Source organism: Staurois parvus, unplaced genomic scaffold, assembly GCF_062004578.1.
Source record: "Staurois parvus isolate SC_StPar_1 unplaced genomic scaffold, SC_StPar_1.0 ptg000091l, whole genome shotgun sequence".
Lineage (NCBI taxonomy): Eukaryota > Metazoa > Chordata > Amphibia > Anura > Ranidae > Staurois > Staurois parvus.
Genome location: NW_028317887.1, coordinates 6,376,707 through 6,392,676, shown reverse-complemented (window position 1 = coordinate 6,392,676; position 15,970 = coordinate 6,376,707). Strand labels below are relative to the sequence as shown.

General features: G+C 38.8%; 1 protein-coding gene across 1 annotated transcript in view; it reads left to right on the top strand.

Annotated features, from left to right (window-relative positions):
* DUSP4 (dual specificity phosphatase 4) overlaps positions 1–15,266 on the top strand; it is a 33,277-nt gene extending 18,011 nt beyond the window's left edge. The window contains exons 2-4 of the mRNA XM_089670595.1: positions 4,087–4,223; positions 6,691–6,910; positions 9,930–15,266. Coding sequence (XP_089526721.1) covers positions 4,087–4,223; positions 6,691–6,910; positions 9,930–10,306 — 734 coding nt within the window. The 3' untranslated portion in view covers positions 10,307–15,266. The remainder of the gene's footprint in view (positions 1–4,086; positions 4,224–6,690; positions 6,911–9,929) is intronic.
* Positions 15,267–15,970: the final 704 nt, after the last annotated feature.

Sequence of the window (15,970 nt, the reverse complement as noted above, 5' to 3'; positions counted from 1 at the left end):
CTGCTCTGCTTCCTTCCTGAGCTTGTGTTTCCAGTTGTAGTTGAGGTGTTAATCCTGCCTCCCACTCAGATTTTCCTCATGGTTCCATTCACAAATGTGAAGGCAGTTCTCCTGGGCTCATATTGTTGCAGCTTGGCTCAAACATAGAGCAGAAACAAAAGAAAATACATTGGATTACAGAGTCCTTACAGCTTTATCATATGGGGGAGTATTTGGAGCATCAGTTAAAGACATTGTGCCTTGTAAATAGAGGCTCTTTCCTATGTAACTGATATTACCCATATTGCATTCCTGTATTGAATTGACCTGCTTTAGAGTCATAGATGTGGATTTACTAAAGGCAATAGACCAGTTGCTTTACAAGGAAAAATGCACTTTGCAAGGGAATTATCCCCAGAGCTTAGTAAAGGATGTGATGTTGTGCTGACTTCAAACATATGCAAACAAAAATTTGTTTTTTGTTTTTTTTTATTCTTCTTGCACGTTGTTGGGTATTCCTGGCAAACTGACGTTGCACCACATTACCTAAGCTCTGGGGAACATTCCCTTGGACAGTGCAACTTCCCTTGCAAAGTTAACAGCCAATTTTGTCTTTAGTAAATCAACCCCATAGTATCCTAGAATTATACATGCAGAATTTGTATTTAACTACGTAAATACACATTCGATTACAAAGGTTTAATGCATGAGAAGTAATTCTTTAATTTTGTAATATGTAAATTACAGTGGCTAAGTGGTTAGCACCTCTGCCTGGCTGCACTAGGGTCGTTGGTTTGAATCCCAACCACAGCACCACCTGCATTTTCTCCCTGCGCCTATGAGGGTTTCCTTTATGTTCTTCAGTTTTCTCTCACACTTCAAAGACATGCTGGTAGGGTAATTGGCTCCTGTCTAAACTGGCCCTTACATGCGTATGTATGACTGTTAGTTGGGGATATTAGGTTGTAAGCTCCTTCAGGGCAAGGACTGGTGTGAAGGTGCAGTGTATGGATGAATTGCCGCCTAAATTGACGGCGCTGTATAAGTACTGGTAATAAATAAAATAAGTTCCCTTTCCAATGTACCAAAAAAGTGAAAAAAAATGTGGAACATGACACCTTCTTATGGCTACCAAGTCTCACTTTAGAAACTCAAAATTCATATGAAGTCATTAAATATATGCAGCACCCTGTGTCGGTCCCCTGTGCCCCCCACTCCCCTTCTTCAATCAAGCCTCCTGAAAACCCCCTAAAAGAAAGTTCCTTTCCCCCCCTCTGTTTTCCTTCTTTTTTTTTTCTAATTTAATTTATTTTTAATCCCCATTACCTGTTAAATTGGTTGCCGAAACCTCCTGGCATACTTGATGGGGGTATCCCAGGTGGCAAGAATGGCAGCAGGGAGTGGGCCAGACTTAAACATTTTTTTTAGGAATGTAAGTAAACAGAAGGGTTGCAAATGAACATTTTCTAGATTGAAGGTCCACTTTAATAATAATCACATATTTTAGGACCAAGCAAAGCCCCATTTATTTCAATACATGGTGGGGTGAGGATTCAAGAGCGGAAACCGGTCACATGACAGGTTTATGGAGAGCCAAAAATGTACCCCCTATCTTTCCTATTGGAAAAAAGTAAGACAATTAACCGATTTATATTCCATGATTTCAGCTCCATCCCATTCTAAAGAGAACATAAACCCCTATGGCATTTAGTTTGGTAAAACAATCTGAATGTTCCCATTTTATTTTATTTTCTCCTATTTTTCTTTTTTGTTGAATCTCTGTGCCGCTGTTTCCCTGCAGCCTCTTCCTGCCACTCCTGTCCACATCATTGATCTAGACTGGTTTACCTGTTAGTGACAGTAGCAGCTCATGCCTGCCTGTGCTAGGTGTGTTGCCACTGTTCCTTATAGTCCCCAACTGAAGCACTTACAGCAGGGTGACCATGCAAGAGCAGTAACAGGGTGTTGTCCCCCATTTCCAGGTAATGCCTAAACAAGGACCTTCATGGCAGGATCACCAGGTATTCATTTGTTCAGGGCTGGTTCACACCAAAGAAATGCAGTCCAGATTAGTTTCTACATGTACAAATTTTGATGCTTTTGGTGCGTTTTTAATGCATTTTTGATGCATTCCTGTGCATTTTTTTCCCCTTTTTTTTTCTTCACCTTAAATAAGGATATGTGCTTCCGGTGCGTTTCTGGCGCATTTTTTATTTTTTGTATTATTATTATTATTATACAGATTTATATAGTGCCAACAGTTTGTGCAGCTCTTTACGAAATGAAGGTAGACATTACAATACAATTTGGTACAAGACAGAGGGCCCTGCTTAGATGCATTTTACAATGTTCCAGTACCATTCAGTGCAGAAAAAAATGCTGCATGGTCGGGGTTTTTTTTTTTCCCTGGAACTGAAATGAGTAAAACTGACAGCACCATGCCATTGGAAACCATATAACCTACTATCCATGTGTTTTTGATGCAGAAAAACGCATTGGACTGCATGTGGTGTAAATTGGCCCTCAGTGAAAGTTGTAGTTTAAAAAAATAATGTTTGACATGACATTAACACATTTAAAGCTTTTATGAGATCTTGGATTTGGATTACATCTACAGTGTCTCTCTTTTTAATTAGCCTGGCATTTTTCTTTCAGACAGCTGTAGTGTAACTAACAGCTCTCGGCAAGCTTGACAATGTCTGCTTCAAGATAATGTTTGCAAATATAGTAATTGAACTATGGAAAAGATTACGAAAAAAAAAGGACTTTTGTGAGATTAACCCCATTTTAAAAATAGTAATGTTATCTGTATGATGAAAGGACATAGACTCTTGTAGGTGTGGGGTTAGAGGGTTTCTAGGAAACATGGACTGAGGAAGTAAGGAGGCTGCCATTGCTGACCTCTTTAAAAAAAATACTGCTTCCTTCACTTATCCTATGGCATAAGAACTGCACTATACATTAAAAAAAATGCATCAAGAAATGGTAATTGTGAGTGCAAATAGCTGTGTCCCACTCACCGGCCACTTATACCACCAGCGTGAACCGTTGATACAAGGCAGGATGGATCCATGCTTCCATGTTGTTTATGCCAAATTCTGACCCTACCGTCTGAAAGTCGCAGCAACCAGTCGGCCCATTCTCCTCTGACATCAACAAGGAATTTTCATCCACATAACTGCCGATCACTGGATATTTTCTCTTTTTCGGACCATTCTCTGTAAACCCTAGAGATGGTTGTGTGTGAAAATCCCAGTAGATCAGCAGTTTTTGAAATACTCAGACCAGCCTGTCCGGCACCAACAACCATGCCACGTTCAAAGTCACTTAAGTTCCCTTTCTTCCCCATTCTGGTGCTTGGTTTGAACTTCAGCAAGTCATCTTCACCACTTCTAGATGCCTAAATGCATTGAGTTGCTGCCATGTGATTGGCTGATTAGCAATTTGTGTTACCAAGCAATTGAACAGGCGTACCTAATAAAGTGGCCGGTGAGTGTATATTTTACAGGTGTTTTATAGATATTAATAAATATCACCTTTTATACATTTGCATGTAAAATGTGAATTTCTGAGAGTCAGCAGGTCTGTGATAACTGTAACTATTTTGAAACTGATAATACAAGGTGTCTTTGCAATGTGCTATATAAACTGCATATTTCCCTTGTCTGGGAAGTCCTGGTGACGCACACAGCTGCCAATGGCTGTATTTGGGAATAAACCAGTACATGCGCAAACGCTTGTATGTATGTGTGTACTCTGAAAATAGAAAATGTTCTATTCTTGTAATACATCCAAATGCTGTACACAAGTACTGGCGTATAACTGAGTACAGCAATGCACAGCTATTCATATCTATCTATGGGTGAATATACACAGCACCTGGGCTGCACGCCGGACTTTACGCTGCACAGGTTCAAAGCGCTCATGTGCAAAAGCCCTAAGTGCGCAGGACTAACAAGATCCCTGTAATATTTTTTGGTAATGTTTGGTTTTCAGTGGTTTTTTCTTGGTCTGCAGAATGTATTTAAACGTAGCGGATTACATTTGAGTTGAGTTTGCAGCTGCAAAGGATTTTCACCTTTTTTTTTTTTCTTCTTTTTGCTGCAGGAGGTTATGAAAGATTTCACTCGGAGTACCCAGAATTCTGTGCAAAGACAAAATCTATAAACAGTATTTCCCTGCCTGCCAGCTTAGAGCCGACTGAAACAGGCTGCAGTTCCTGTACAACACCACTTCATGATCAGGTAACGGACCATAAAGATTTAATTCTGTTCTAAAATGTTTTCTCAACCAATTGATGCAAAGGATATGATTTGCTTGTATGCTGTCTAGAAGAAAAGCTAAAGGATTAGGGTAACAGGTTCTGAATGGATATTCAGGAATTCAGTATTTTATTACGTTCGTGACCAGAAGTCATTGAAGATTGCATGCTCAAATCAAATTAAGCACGGTCTGTATTTATCAATTAATAAACAGTAAAGATGACCATACTGTACATTAATTGTTTTTGTTCAGCCTGGAGGCTGAACAAAAAAAAATAAAACTGATTCTTCTATCCATACGATGTATCGCATGAACGCCATGCGATTGCAATGCGGTGCATACAGATACAATGAATCCTCCGCTGGGGCTGGCTATCAAAATATTATTATTGTTATACAGGATTTATATAGCGCCAACAGTTTGCGCAGCACTTTACAATATAAGGGAGACAGTACAATTACAATACATTTCAGTACAGAAGGAATAGGAGGGCCCTGCTCCTTGGAGCTTACAGTTTAAAGGAAGGGGGAGGTGGTACAAAAGGTGATAGCTACAGGGGATGATTCAAGTACAGTTCTGAGGTGGAGGTGGGGTAGGCTTCCCTGAAGAAGTGAGTTTTCAAAGATCGCCTAAAGGCAGACAGGGTGGGGGCTGACCGGACATGCTGTGGTAGGGAGTTCCAGAGGATGGGAGAGGCTCTGGAGAAGTCCTGGAGGCGAGCATGGGAGGAGGTCATGAGGGAGCTAGGGAGGAGGATATCATGGGAGGAGCGGAGTGGGCAATTTGGGCGGTATCTGTGGATGAGGTTGGTGATGTAGCTAGGGGCAGTGTTGTGGATGGCTTTGTAAGCTGTGGTTAGTATTTTGAATTTTATATGTTGGGTTAGTGGAAGCCAGTGAAGGGATTGGCAGAGAGGGGCAGCAGTCACTGATCGGTTGGTAAGGTGTATGAGTCTAGCAGCAGCATTCATAATAGACTGAAGGGGGGATAGCCTGTGTAACGGTAGACCAGTGAGGAGGGAGTTGCAGTAATCGAGGCGGGATATAACCAAGGCGTGGATGAGTTGTTTATAATACCTAAAGACTGGGTCTACACTAATGTTGTGCAGGACACCGCATGTAATTCACACAGGAATCGTACCACATTCCTGAGCAAATTACATGCAATATCTGTGCAGTGCGATTTTTGTATGGCTCAAATTGCATTGCATCTGCACCAAAAAGGTGCAGGACCCTTCTTTTTTTTTTTTTTTTTTTTGTATCCGCACCTGAATCACATCACATGGGTGTTCTCATCCATGCAATGTGATTTCTGGCAATCACATCGCGATTTGTGATCTGTTTCGAGGTGTCATTAATTTATAATTGGCACCCGCACCAGATCGCATGAACGCCATGCGATTGCAATGCGGTGCGAGAAACACACAGGATTCTCAGCATTTCCCACACCGCATTTGTGTGAACCCGGGCAAAAAGCAGCTGCAACTGATTGGGTACTGACAATTTCCACCTGGCTCCTTAGTTTTTTTTTTCAGTTGATGGGATGTCAGACTGGAGGAGGCTTACAAAGCCACCCACTGATCGAATTTCAGCTGGTTCATCAACAGTGTATGGCCAGCTTAAATCTATTGACTAATTCAAATACATTTTCTATTGTGCCTTTTTAAATACTTATAGGGCTCTTATTTTGTTTTAATAAATACCATGCTCAGTTTTGGGGTTGTTTCTTTTATAATTATAAGCTGAAAAATGGGTAAAATTTTTAAATTTTTTTTCAATCAAACATCTAGGCTAGAGCTGTGCTGAGAGCATTGTTTAAAGCTGAATTTCAGGAACTCAACCACTTTGATAAATGTGCAGGCATATTATGAGTTAAGTCCATTGAGGTGCAGGCCACCTTCTGGACTTATGTCTATCATTTGCATCTGACAGGTTGATGGCTCTCCCAGAGGATACACTTAGGACTCTGAGAGGAGATAAGCACACAGAGTATCTCTTTCCTCCTCTCCCCTCTGCTGCCCATTCACAGAAGCCTTTCACATAACACAAAGGGGTTGATTTACCAAAGGCAAATATACTGTGCACTGCAGTTTCTCTATATCTCCTTACTCTTGTTTTAATGGTAGCAGAAACTGCCCTTTTTAGTGTTAAATGAAAAAGATTGTATGAATACAGTCAGTATATAGAGTTTATTTGCTCTAATGTCCAAACTAGTTGGCCTGTCCAATATCCCTAATGGACCATACTCCTTGGACATGTAGGTCTCGGTAAGGAAATTAACAAGAAAGGAGCATGTTGTAAGTTAGATGTTTTCTAACTGTAGGGAAACTCATGTTTGGGTGGTCTGTGTAGCTTAACTGAGAAACTTGGTGAAATATTCTTATGCATATTTAGTATGCTTCCTCCTCCATGCTGAGAAACAATTGTTTTGTATTTCTTTTTGAAACAGGGTGGTCCAGTGGACATCCTTCCCTTCCTTTACCTCGGTAGTGCTTATCATGCTGCCCGAAGAGACATGTTGGATGCCTTAGGTATCACAGCCTTACTGAACGTATCTTCCGACTGTCCCAACCATTTTGAAGGGCATTTCCAGTATAAATGTATTCCAGTGGAAGACAACCATAAAGCTGACATTAGCTCCTGGTTCATGGAGGCAATAGAATATATTGGTAAGTATTACTGCTAATATAATATCCAAAGTACCAATGTTGTATATGTATATTTTGGCTTCTATGATGTTGCCTCTGAATAAAGCAATACAATTATCACAATTTGTTTATCATGGTGACATTAACCACTCGCCTCCTGAGCGGTTAAGACCGTCATAAAAAATTGTAAACCTTTCAAGAGGTTTATCAAAGCGGTATTAAACCCAAAAGCAAACCTTTATTGCAGCTTACAAATTCTTAGATGCGATGGCTGTATTAGTTTTCTTGTTCAGGCTTTCTTTCCTCTATTTTAAATGGAGATCTGGCCAGTAAGTGTTGTTCTTCAAAAGAACAAGCTCTCTTACAGATGTATCATTTATAAGAATAAGACGAAATATTCAACACTGGCTGGGGTGCTTACAATAATCAGCTCTTATTTATTTGTAGAACAACCTTATCCCAAAAGGAAAAAACTGTTGCTGTAACTGCTTCTAAAGTGTGAGCTGGAGTTTGACATCAATTTGTTAGTGTATTTTAAATCTGATAATCTATTTAATACTCCCTCTCCCCAGACTGATAATGCTGCATTAAAATGTGCCCCCTATGCTCCTGCATCCAGAGCTAGGGCACTCTAATACAGGTGTGTTACTGGCCAGGTCACCATTTTGAAAACAAAGCCTAAAGAAAATGAATGCAGCCACCACATCTAATGAATGGTGAGCTGTAATATAATCCATTTTTGGTTTTGAATTTAATACCACTTTTAGCAAATATATTCCCATTCTACAAATAACGGGTATTGTGTTTCAATCCCAAGTAAAATATCAGAACCTGCATACAGTTGCACACCCCCTGCTCTCCTTTCTATGCAAGGTCGCATAAAATAATGCTTTGGGACTGTTTGACATTCTTGCAAAAAGCTGTTTGTACACATTACTATCTGATTGTAGAATCTCCTTTAAGAACCCCATAGTTGGATCAAATTTGTAAATCCCCTGCAAGGTCCCCCCCTCCTTCCCCAGCTCCACAACTTGATTTAAAAATCAACTGAAGTGGGTGGAAAATTATCAACCAAACAGTCGCTTACTTTGTGAGATGCATGCACTGTTTGACAGCCCCACAGTAGCAAGCAGAGGAGATTCTGCCATTCCTTCTGTTAGCGCAGGGGTGGGCAACTGTGGCCCTCCAGCTGTTGTAGAACTACAAGTCCCATGAGGCATTGCAAAACTGACAGTTACAAGCATGACTCCCAAAGGCAGAGGCATGATGAGACTTGTAGTTCACCAACAGCTGGAGGACCACAGTTGCCCACCCCTGTGTTAGCAGGACTCATGATTTACTTGCAGGCTGAAAGAGAGAAAATCAAGCTGTGATTGGCAGGCTTTGTATTATCAATAACTGTGTGGTATGGGGGCTTGCCTAAAAGTCCATTCAATTTAATATCCATCAAACAGGCCTTCAAACTACATAAACACTACTTAACCAAAAAAAAATTGTACAATTAGATGGCCAACTTTAAATCTCTGCAAAATTTGGAAGGCCCTGGATATAAACTTGCTTTAGGAGAAGGGCATTTTTTTTACCATGAGCTAAATAATTCCTGTTCAGCATACTAAATAAAAGTAATAGTTTGCCTACTATGAAATGGCTAATACTGAAATGTGAGCAAAATTCTTCTGCAATCTGAAGTGCTTCAGATTTGAACAAATTAAATTAAGAGTTTTAGGAAACTGTACAATCTCCCAGAAGTTTGCAGGCTTATAAATAGCAGCCGTCCCCTCCTGCTTTGTAACCGTAATGTACCCCGTAATGTACTTGGTGCTTCTACACCTGGTCAGGGCTCCCAGCATTTTCATCTCTTTAATGGAGGAAACCACAACCTTTACCCGTAGCATGTTGGTTCAATAATTTAACCACATATATAGTAAACCAAACAATAGGCATAAAAGGTGCTGAAGAGACCTTCTGTTTAACCTTGTGATGTTAAACCATGATATTTAGTACCACTGCAGAGTATTCAAACATTCTGCATTCTACACAGGATCACATAAGACAGAGTCCCCTATGTATTGGATGAATCACAGCAGGAGGCTTTATGCACCAATAATTGACTAAACTTTAGCCGGCCATAGACGGTTTGAATCTCAGCCGGTTCAGCAGGAACCATCCAAGATTCGAACCATGTATGGGCAGGCTGAGATTCAAACCATCTATGGCCGGTTTTTGATGATCGTTCAACTTGGGTACTACCAGCCTGTCGGGTTTTACATGCAATTATCGCTAGCAGCTATTATAACCACGAGCAATAATCACAGTCTTCTCCTGGTGGGGAGAGCTTCCCCTGCCCCCTGTGGGAGAACACAATGGCTCGGCGGGAAAGATTCTACATCTGTCAACATTAACCCAGGGTTACAGGAAAGAAATTTGCACCATCTATGGCTTGCATTATTATGTCACAGGCCACTGTCCATGTACTCTGCCTTCACTAGCCCTTGGAGCCACTTCTTTTTGTCTTTCTCCTAGTTCATCCTTTAACATTTGCTTCCCTTTTCATTAGTACATTCAATATACTTTTCTTTATTATATGAAAATGTTATTGAGAAACGTTAGGTGTAAAGAGACTACTATGCATTCTTTTGGAAATTATAACTTGTATACAGTATTGGGTATAACCTTGTCATTTATGTAAAATATACCTTTGGACTGTTAATATTCTATTGATGTTTAGTTACTTCTGTCGAAATTTGATGTTTCCTCTGTTCTTGACATATGGGATTTTTTTAGTTCTGTATATGGATACTTCATTATTTCCGCTTAACTGTAAAATATTACAAACATTAGCAAAGGATTCCCTCTTTCCTTTTTTTCTCTTGTCTGTGATACACTTTATTGTACTTTGTGATAGCACAGTACTAACGTGCAGATAGAGGCAATTTTTTAATTTAATGCTTCCATACATAGATAGGGATGAGGCATACATATGAGGAATTATAACTTTTCTTTGCCGCTTAAGTAATTGCATTTATTTATTTATTTTTAGACTCCATCAAGGATAATCATGGACGTGTACTGGTGCATTGCCAAGCTGGCATTTCTCGGTCTGCTACCATATGCTTGGCCTACTTGATGATGAAGAAAAGGGTAAAATTGGAAGAGGCCTTTGAATTTGTCAAGCAACGTAGGAGTATAATCTCTCCCAACTTCAGTTTCATGGGACAACTGCTACAATTCGAATCTCAGGTCTTGACCACTACCTGTGCGACAGAGGCTGCCAGTCCCTCTGCCACACTTTTAGAACGCAGTAAGACAACTTCTTCACCCACATCTCCTTTTGTCTTCAGCTTTCCTGTGTCAGTAGCAGCTCCAAACAGCCTCCCTTATCTTCACAGTCCCATCACAACTTCTCCCAGTTGCTAGAAGTGAATGGAATGGGCAAACTGACTGTCTTTCTGTCTTTGGCCACTTTATGTCCAAAAGACCTTTTATATAGAGAGAAAAACTTTACACTGCAGAAAATGTAAATCCTGAAATAGGGGGAACCCCACAAGCAATAATAATTTAGATGTTTTCCATCTTCAAAGCCATCTGAGGTGTAGTTGTCGCTTTTATTTCAACATTTGATTTTGACTTTTATTATAAATATTTATATATATATATATGAAAACATGGATATTTCATGTTTAACTTGTATTTATAACTTTTTAAGTTTCTTTTTTTCTTCTTAAAAGAGTGGCTTCAGGGCAGCTTTTTTTGTCTTAAAGCAAATAAAGTTTGGGAAATTTTTTTATTTTCCCAAAGTGCCTATTTTTATTTATATGTTCCTCCAATTTCAATCTGGTATTGTATTTTAAATTATTTTGTATTCTGTCCTCCAAAAGTATCAAAATGCAATAAAGGAAAAGCAACATTTCTGGAACATCAAGGTTACTAGATATTGTAATCAAGAGCACAACAAAGATTACACTGGATATTATCTTCGGCCATCATTTCTGAAGCTCAAGCCTGGAATTTGCTTTGTTCTGTATGCGTTTCTCTAGTATTTCATACCTATGATACAAGATGGATTTTAAATGTTCTTGGCATGTTCTTACCATAAGCTAGCCTGTTAGTGGGCATTTTTTTAGAGTCTGGAAAATGACACTGGATATGTTATACTCATGTAATAAGCTTTTAGTATGCAGACATTTAAATTATATTTAATGCTTTATACAGTTGTTCCTGTTTGGATTACTGTTGATTCCATCCTGTTCATACCCACATTACGTAATCGTATGATAGATGCCAGTCTGCTGCATCATTTGCAACTAATTAGTGCTGTGTGTAGTTCCATAAACCATGTCTACTTAAGGTGTTGCACACCTTAGCAATGCTGTCAGTATTTCATTAACATTGTGAGTGATGCCTTTTTGTTTTTAAAAACAAAGTGGGTATATGATGCAAAAGGTAGCATATGCATTTTACCTGAAAATTTTCATCAGTGTTGGGTTTTGTAATCTGACCTATAACTTTCTGATCCATAAGGAAATGTGCAGTTTAATTTCCCTTTCATGATCTTCTCAAACAGAAACATTTAATGCCTTCATATAAGCTGCCTTTTTGATGTCTACTGCTTTAAACCATGCAAATACATTATTAGTTAAGGTCCTTCCTAAACATTTAGTTAGAGGCATTGGAATAGAAGAATGTTAAACAGTAATCATTTAAAAAAACGATTCACAATTTTGAGTTTGTTGACCTATATTTTTTTTAAAAGGCCCAGGTGTTTGGTGACAGGTTACTGGAATATTACTGCATCATACCTGCAGGATAATTCAGTTCTGTTCTTTACAAAAAAAGAGAATGTTTTAGTGTAATATTAAGACTAAAAGGTGTTCTGGTCTATATGCCTAAAACAGGCATAACAAGATTAGGCCAAGTATTTACCAACTTGTTATAAAACAGTTGATTTGTAAATTCTACAGAAGCATTTCCATATTGCACATTTGATTTTGTGGTCAAACCAAATGATTTAGATTGTAATCTACATGACCAGCATAGCAAAAATCAGAGTAGGACCCTTGTCCATATGTTCAAAGGACGCCCATTGTTTCCTGTTGATAAAGAATACAGAAGAAAAAAAATCAGTGCCTCGCTTGCTTTTGGTGATAAATTGCTTTTAGGGGAGTCCCTTTTAAACTATGCCATAACACAACATATAAAAGGCATCATGAAAAAAAGGCAGTTTTTGCTCTGTACTATTTCATATAGTCTTCCATTGAAGATGCATGGTAGGCTTTTGAAATATCAATTTTAAAATGATATTGCATCTTTAATTTTATCTGTTGTGTTTTGTGTCTTTGTAAGAAGGTAGGTACAGGGGAGTGCACCCATGAGTTTTTATCCATAGCCTTTTTATACTTGAAGGTACTCATGAATATAAATTTCTCTTTTTCTGATACTAGAAACATTGCATGGATTACAATCCATTGCCAAGAAAAAAAAAATCCTTGAGATTCTGAGGATTTAAGACATTTTTCTTTACGTTGTTCTATGGAAATGGAGATTAACCTCTTGGCGCTGGCCAAACGCAAATGTGCGGCCTCCCGGCATCTGGGCCTAGACGCCAAGCTGCCGCATATGTGCGTTCTATTAAAAAAAAAAAAAACACGTGCTGAGAGCGTGCGCCCTGCGCGCTCCCAGCACACATGTCCGGTACTCACGGAAAGGTCCTGATCTCTTTCGATCGAGACCTTTCCCAATTATGTGACGGGATGTCACAGCAGTCACATGACCCTAAACCCTGCCGCCCTCCAGGCTTCTGGAACCCTTAAAGGGCCGGGAGGCACGGCACCAAGGGGATAAAGGATAAGTTCACCTTTTGGCCAAAAATGTGCATTTTATTATTTTTGGTTGCAGGAGCCTGTAAAGCGTTGCACCAGCGATCAGCAGATCACTGGTGCCATGCAGGTCTCCTGCAGACCTGTCAGTATATCTGCTTGCCTGTACGGACAAGCAGCTGCAGCATTGGGAACATGATACATGTTCCACCCTAAAAATGGGTAACATGTTTCTAAAAGTGAACGTATCCTTTACATTTTCTTCAGCAGTTCCCAACCTATGTATAGATCTTAAAATGTGAACAGGATATTTTTTTGTTTGCCAGACATGTTCAGGTCCTATTAGTTTGCGTATTACCAGAAAACCATTAGTGCATGTTAGGATACTCACAGACATAAAAGACATGTCAGCTTTCACTACATCTACAGCAGTAGAGATCCAATAGGCAACATGTGTTTCTTGAATTGGTGCATGCAAAAGGCTGAATGGAGTTAATTGGCCGTAATGGATCTAAAGAAATTTGTTCTTGAATGCATGTTTGTAAATGACTCCTATAGTCATAAAATTCTTTTACTGGTAGGAAGGAGAATTTTCAGGCATCTAGGTTACACGGTTAACAATATTCAGTGTGCCAATCAGAAATCATCTTTCTATGAATTTGCCTAAATAAATTGAAATGTGGCAGGTAGTTTACTGCACTTAGTGCACAATTCTCACCCATTACATGCATTTATTGAATAACCCCTTCTGGAATTATTCTGGCACTTGTGTGGTAAAAAGTACTCCTTTAACCTTTCAATGCCAGATGAGTATTATTCTGGTAACATAAATTGTAATACCACTGAAAATTCAGTTCAGTTAGACAAAAATTAGCACGTTTTAATGGCATTTCTAGTAAATGACTTCACAAGATGGTTACTTTTAGTACTTCTTAAATTTTCTTAGGTTGAGAGGTCTGGTGGGGTATATTCTGTAACTCCGCTTAAAGCTGAATTCCAGTCTTCACAAAAGTTACCCTTTTCAGTATCTCTTTACGGATTATTGATAGAAAAATATACCATAAATACCTTTTTATTTCTAGTATGATCCTAGTTAAAGTGTCTATTGCATAACAGACGTTGCTGGCCAGGGGGAGAAGAAACATGGAGTTGCTATTTCACAATTCATTGCTGTAGAGCGCTTGTCCGGGGACTACAATTTCCACTATCCAACGTGGCTGTGCAGCAAAAGTCACACTTACTGAGGCATTCATGGTGTCTGAATTTCTATCCAAACAGCAGTAATGATCTGCTAAGGGACAGTGCTGCCACGTCAGTGGTTAGGGGCATTTTTAGGGGGGGGGGGGGGTTTACACTGCACCCACATTAGCTGTAAGGTTCACATTTTTCAAGATCTCATTTCATCCTACATTTTTCTATTTTATCTGAAGGTCAGCTTTAAATGCAGATTAATCAAAACTGATTAGATACCTGTGCACTTGACAGGGCCCATGCATAGGTATCATCCATTTCATACAGGACTTGATTTCTGCATAGGCAACATGGGCTGGGAAGGCAAAGCTGCAAGGGGCAATATACAGACACCCACACATTTTTTTTTTAATTGCAATTTTTACATATAACATATCTGTTCTAAAGAGAAATTAACATTGGACACTTTGGAAAAGAAGGAAATAAATTTGTGTTTGCACAAGCAGAATAATAACATTCAGTTTGGCTGCATACATGTTTGGTGGTTCAGTCTTTATAGACCGTATCATACAAGTATTTTACATTTCTGGATTTTTTTTTTAATGAAGGCACTATTGTGCTACCCCATTCTAAGAACTCTGCATCAGCTTGTTGTAGAAGTCTTTAGAGGAATATCTCCCCCTTGTACATCAGTGGGCATATACCAACATAATCCTGATGGAGTATTATCCAGCTCAACATGGACAAAGTATGCCAAGGCTTTTAATAATGAAAAAACTGCTTATGTTCATACTCACGACAAGAAGTGCTAGCACTTTTACCATCAGTTCCCTGTGTCCTTTGTGGCATGTCTGACCAGCCTAAATGATTTAAGTATTTGAACTGCATTTCAATTACACAAGATAGAATTTTGAAATTTGAAGTTAACAGATTACTAAGGTTCCACAGGCTGCATAAGCATCATGGATGTTGTCATTTACTTGTAGCAGAAGTGCTTTTACCACTCGAAAAATATTTTTTAAAAATGTTAATTTCGTATAAGTAATGTTGTGCAGATAAAATAAAGTAGAGAGGACTATTCATGCACTGAAACCTGGTGAAAATGTCTGTGGGAAGATGTGTGGTAAGGTAGGGAGGGTAGGGAGACTAGTCTTTACCACTGGAAGCATGAGATTCTAAAACTGATGCAATAGCATAATTCTATATTTTAGTGTTGTTATCATTTTAAGTGGTTTTATTTCATTCTGTATCAGGGCAGCTCTTATGATGTGTGTATATATGTCTGTTTTCTGATTATTTAAAATGCTAATTTATTGCCTGAAAGATTGTTTGAAGAAAAAAATAAAAACTAATTTAAAAAAAATGAAAAATGGTATCCATGTTTCTGTTTATTAACATTTGTTTGCTAAGTGAAAGGGCAACACCAAACTGAAATCTAATTGCCGTAGATGACTCCACTTTGAATGGTTGCTCTTTGTAATGCTGTATTGAACCTTCTCATTATTACAGAATCCAGGTAGCCAAATTCATTGAAAGTAAACCCACGGTATAGCCTTATGGCCCTAATACACTTGCCTGTTGTCATGCAGTAAAACACATGCAGTTTACTGCCTATAAATGCATTTCAAGCAGAAATCACATTCATGACTGTTTCACACCCACGGGCTTACAGTTCAGGACATGTAGCTTTTGTTTGCACATGTGCACATTTTACCAGGATCATAGAAATGAACACATGTATCTCTTGTTTTTGCACAATGAAAAATGTTCCTTCAATGTTCATATTGTATGCACAATAATCTTGCAATAAAATCACATGTAAGTTCATGAAACATTTCATAAATGCATGTAGCTGCATGTGTGAGAAGACCCCTATAGACCTCTTAAGAGCCTAGGTCCAGTATCCATGGGCATCATTGTATCCTGCTACTTTGCACACTACTACAGTGCTTTAGCTTTGGATCAAATACAGTAGTAAAAGCTGGTCACAGAATGTATCATAATGAATAAATCATATAAAACATGATCTTAGCTCTAGATGTTCTCCTATGCATTACCCAACATTATATATTAA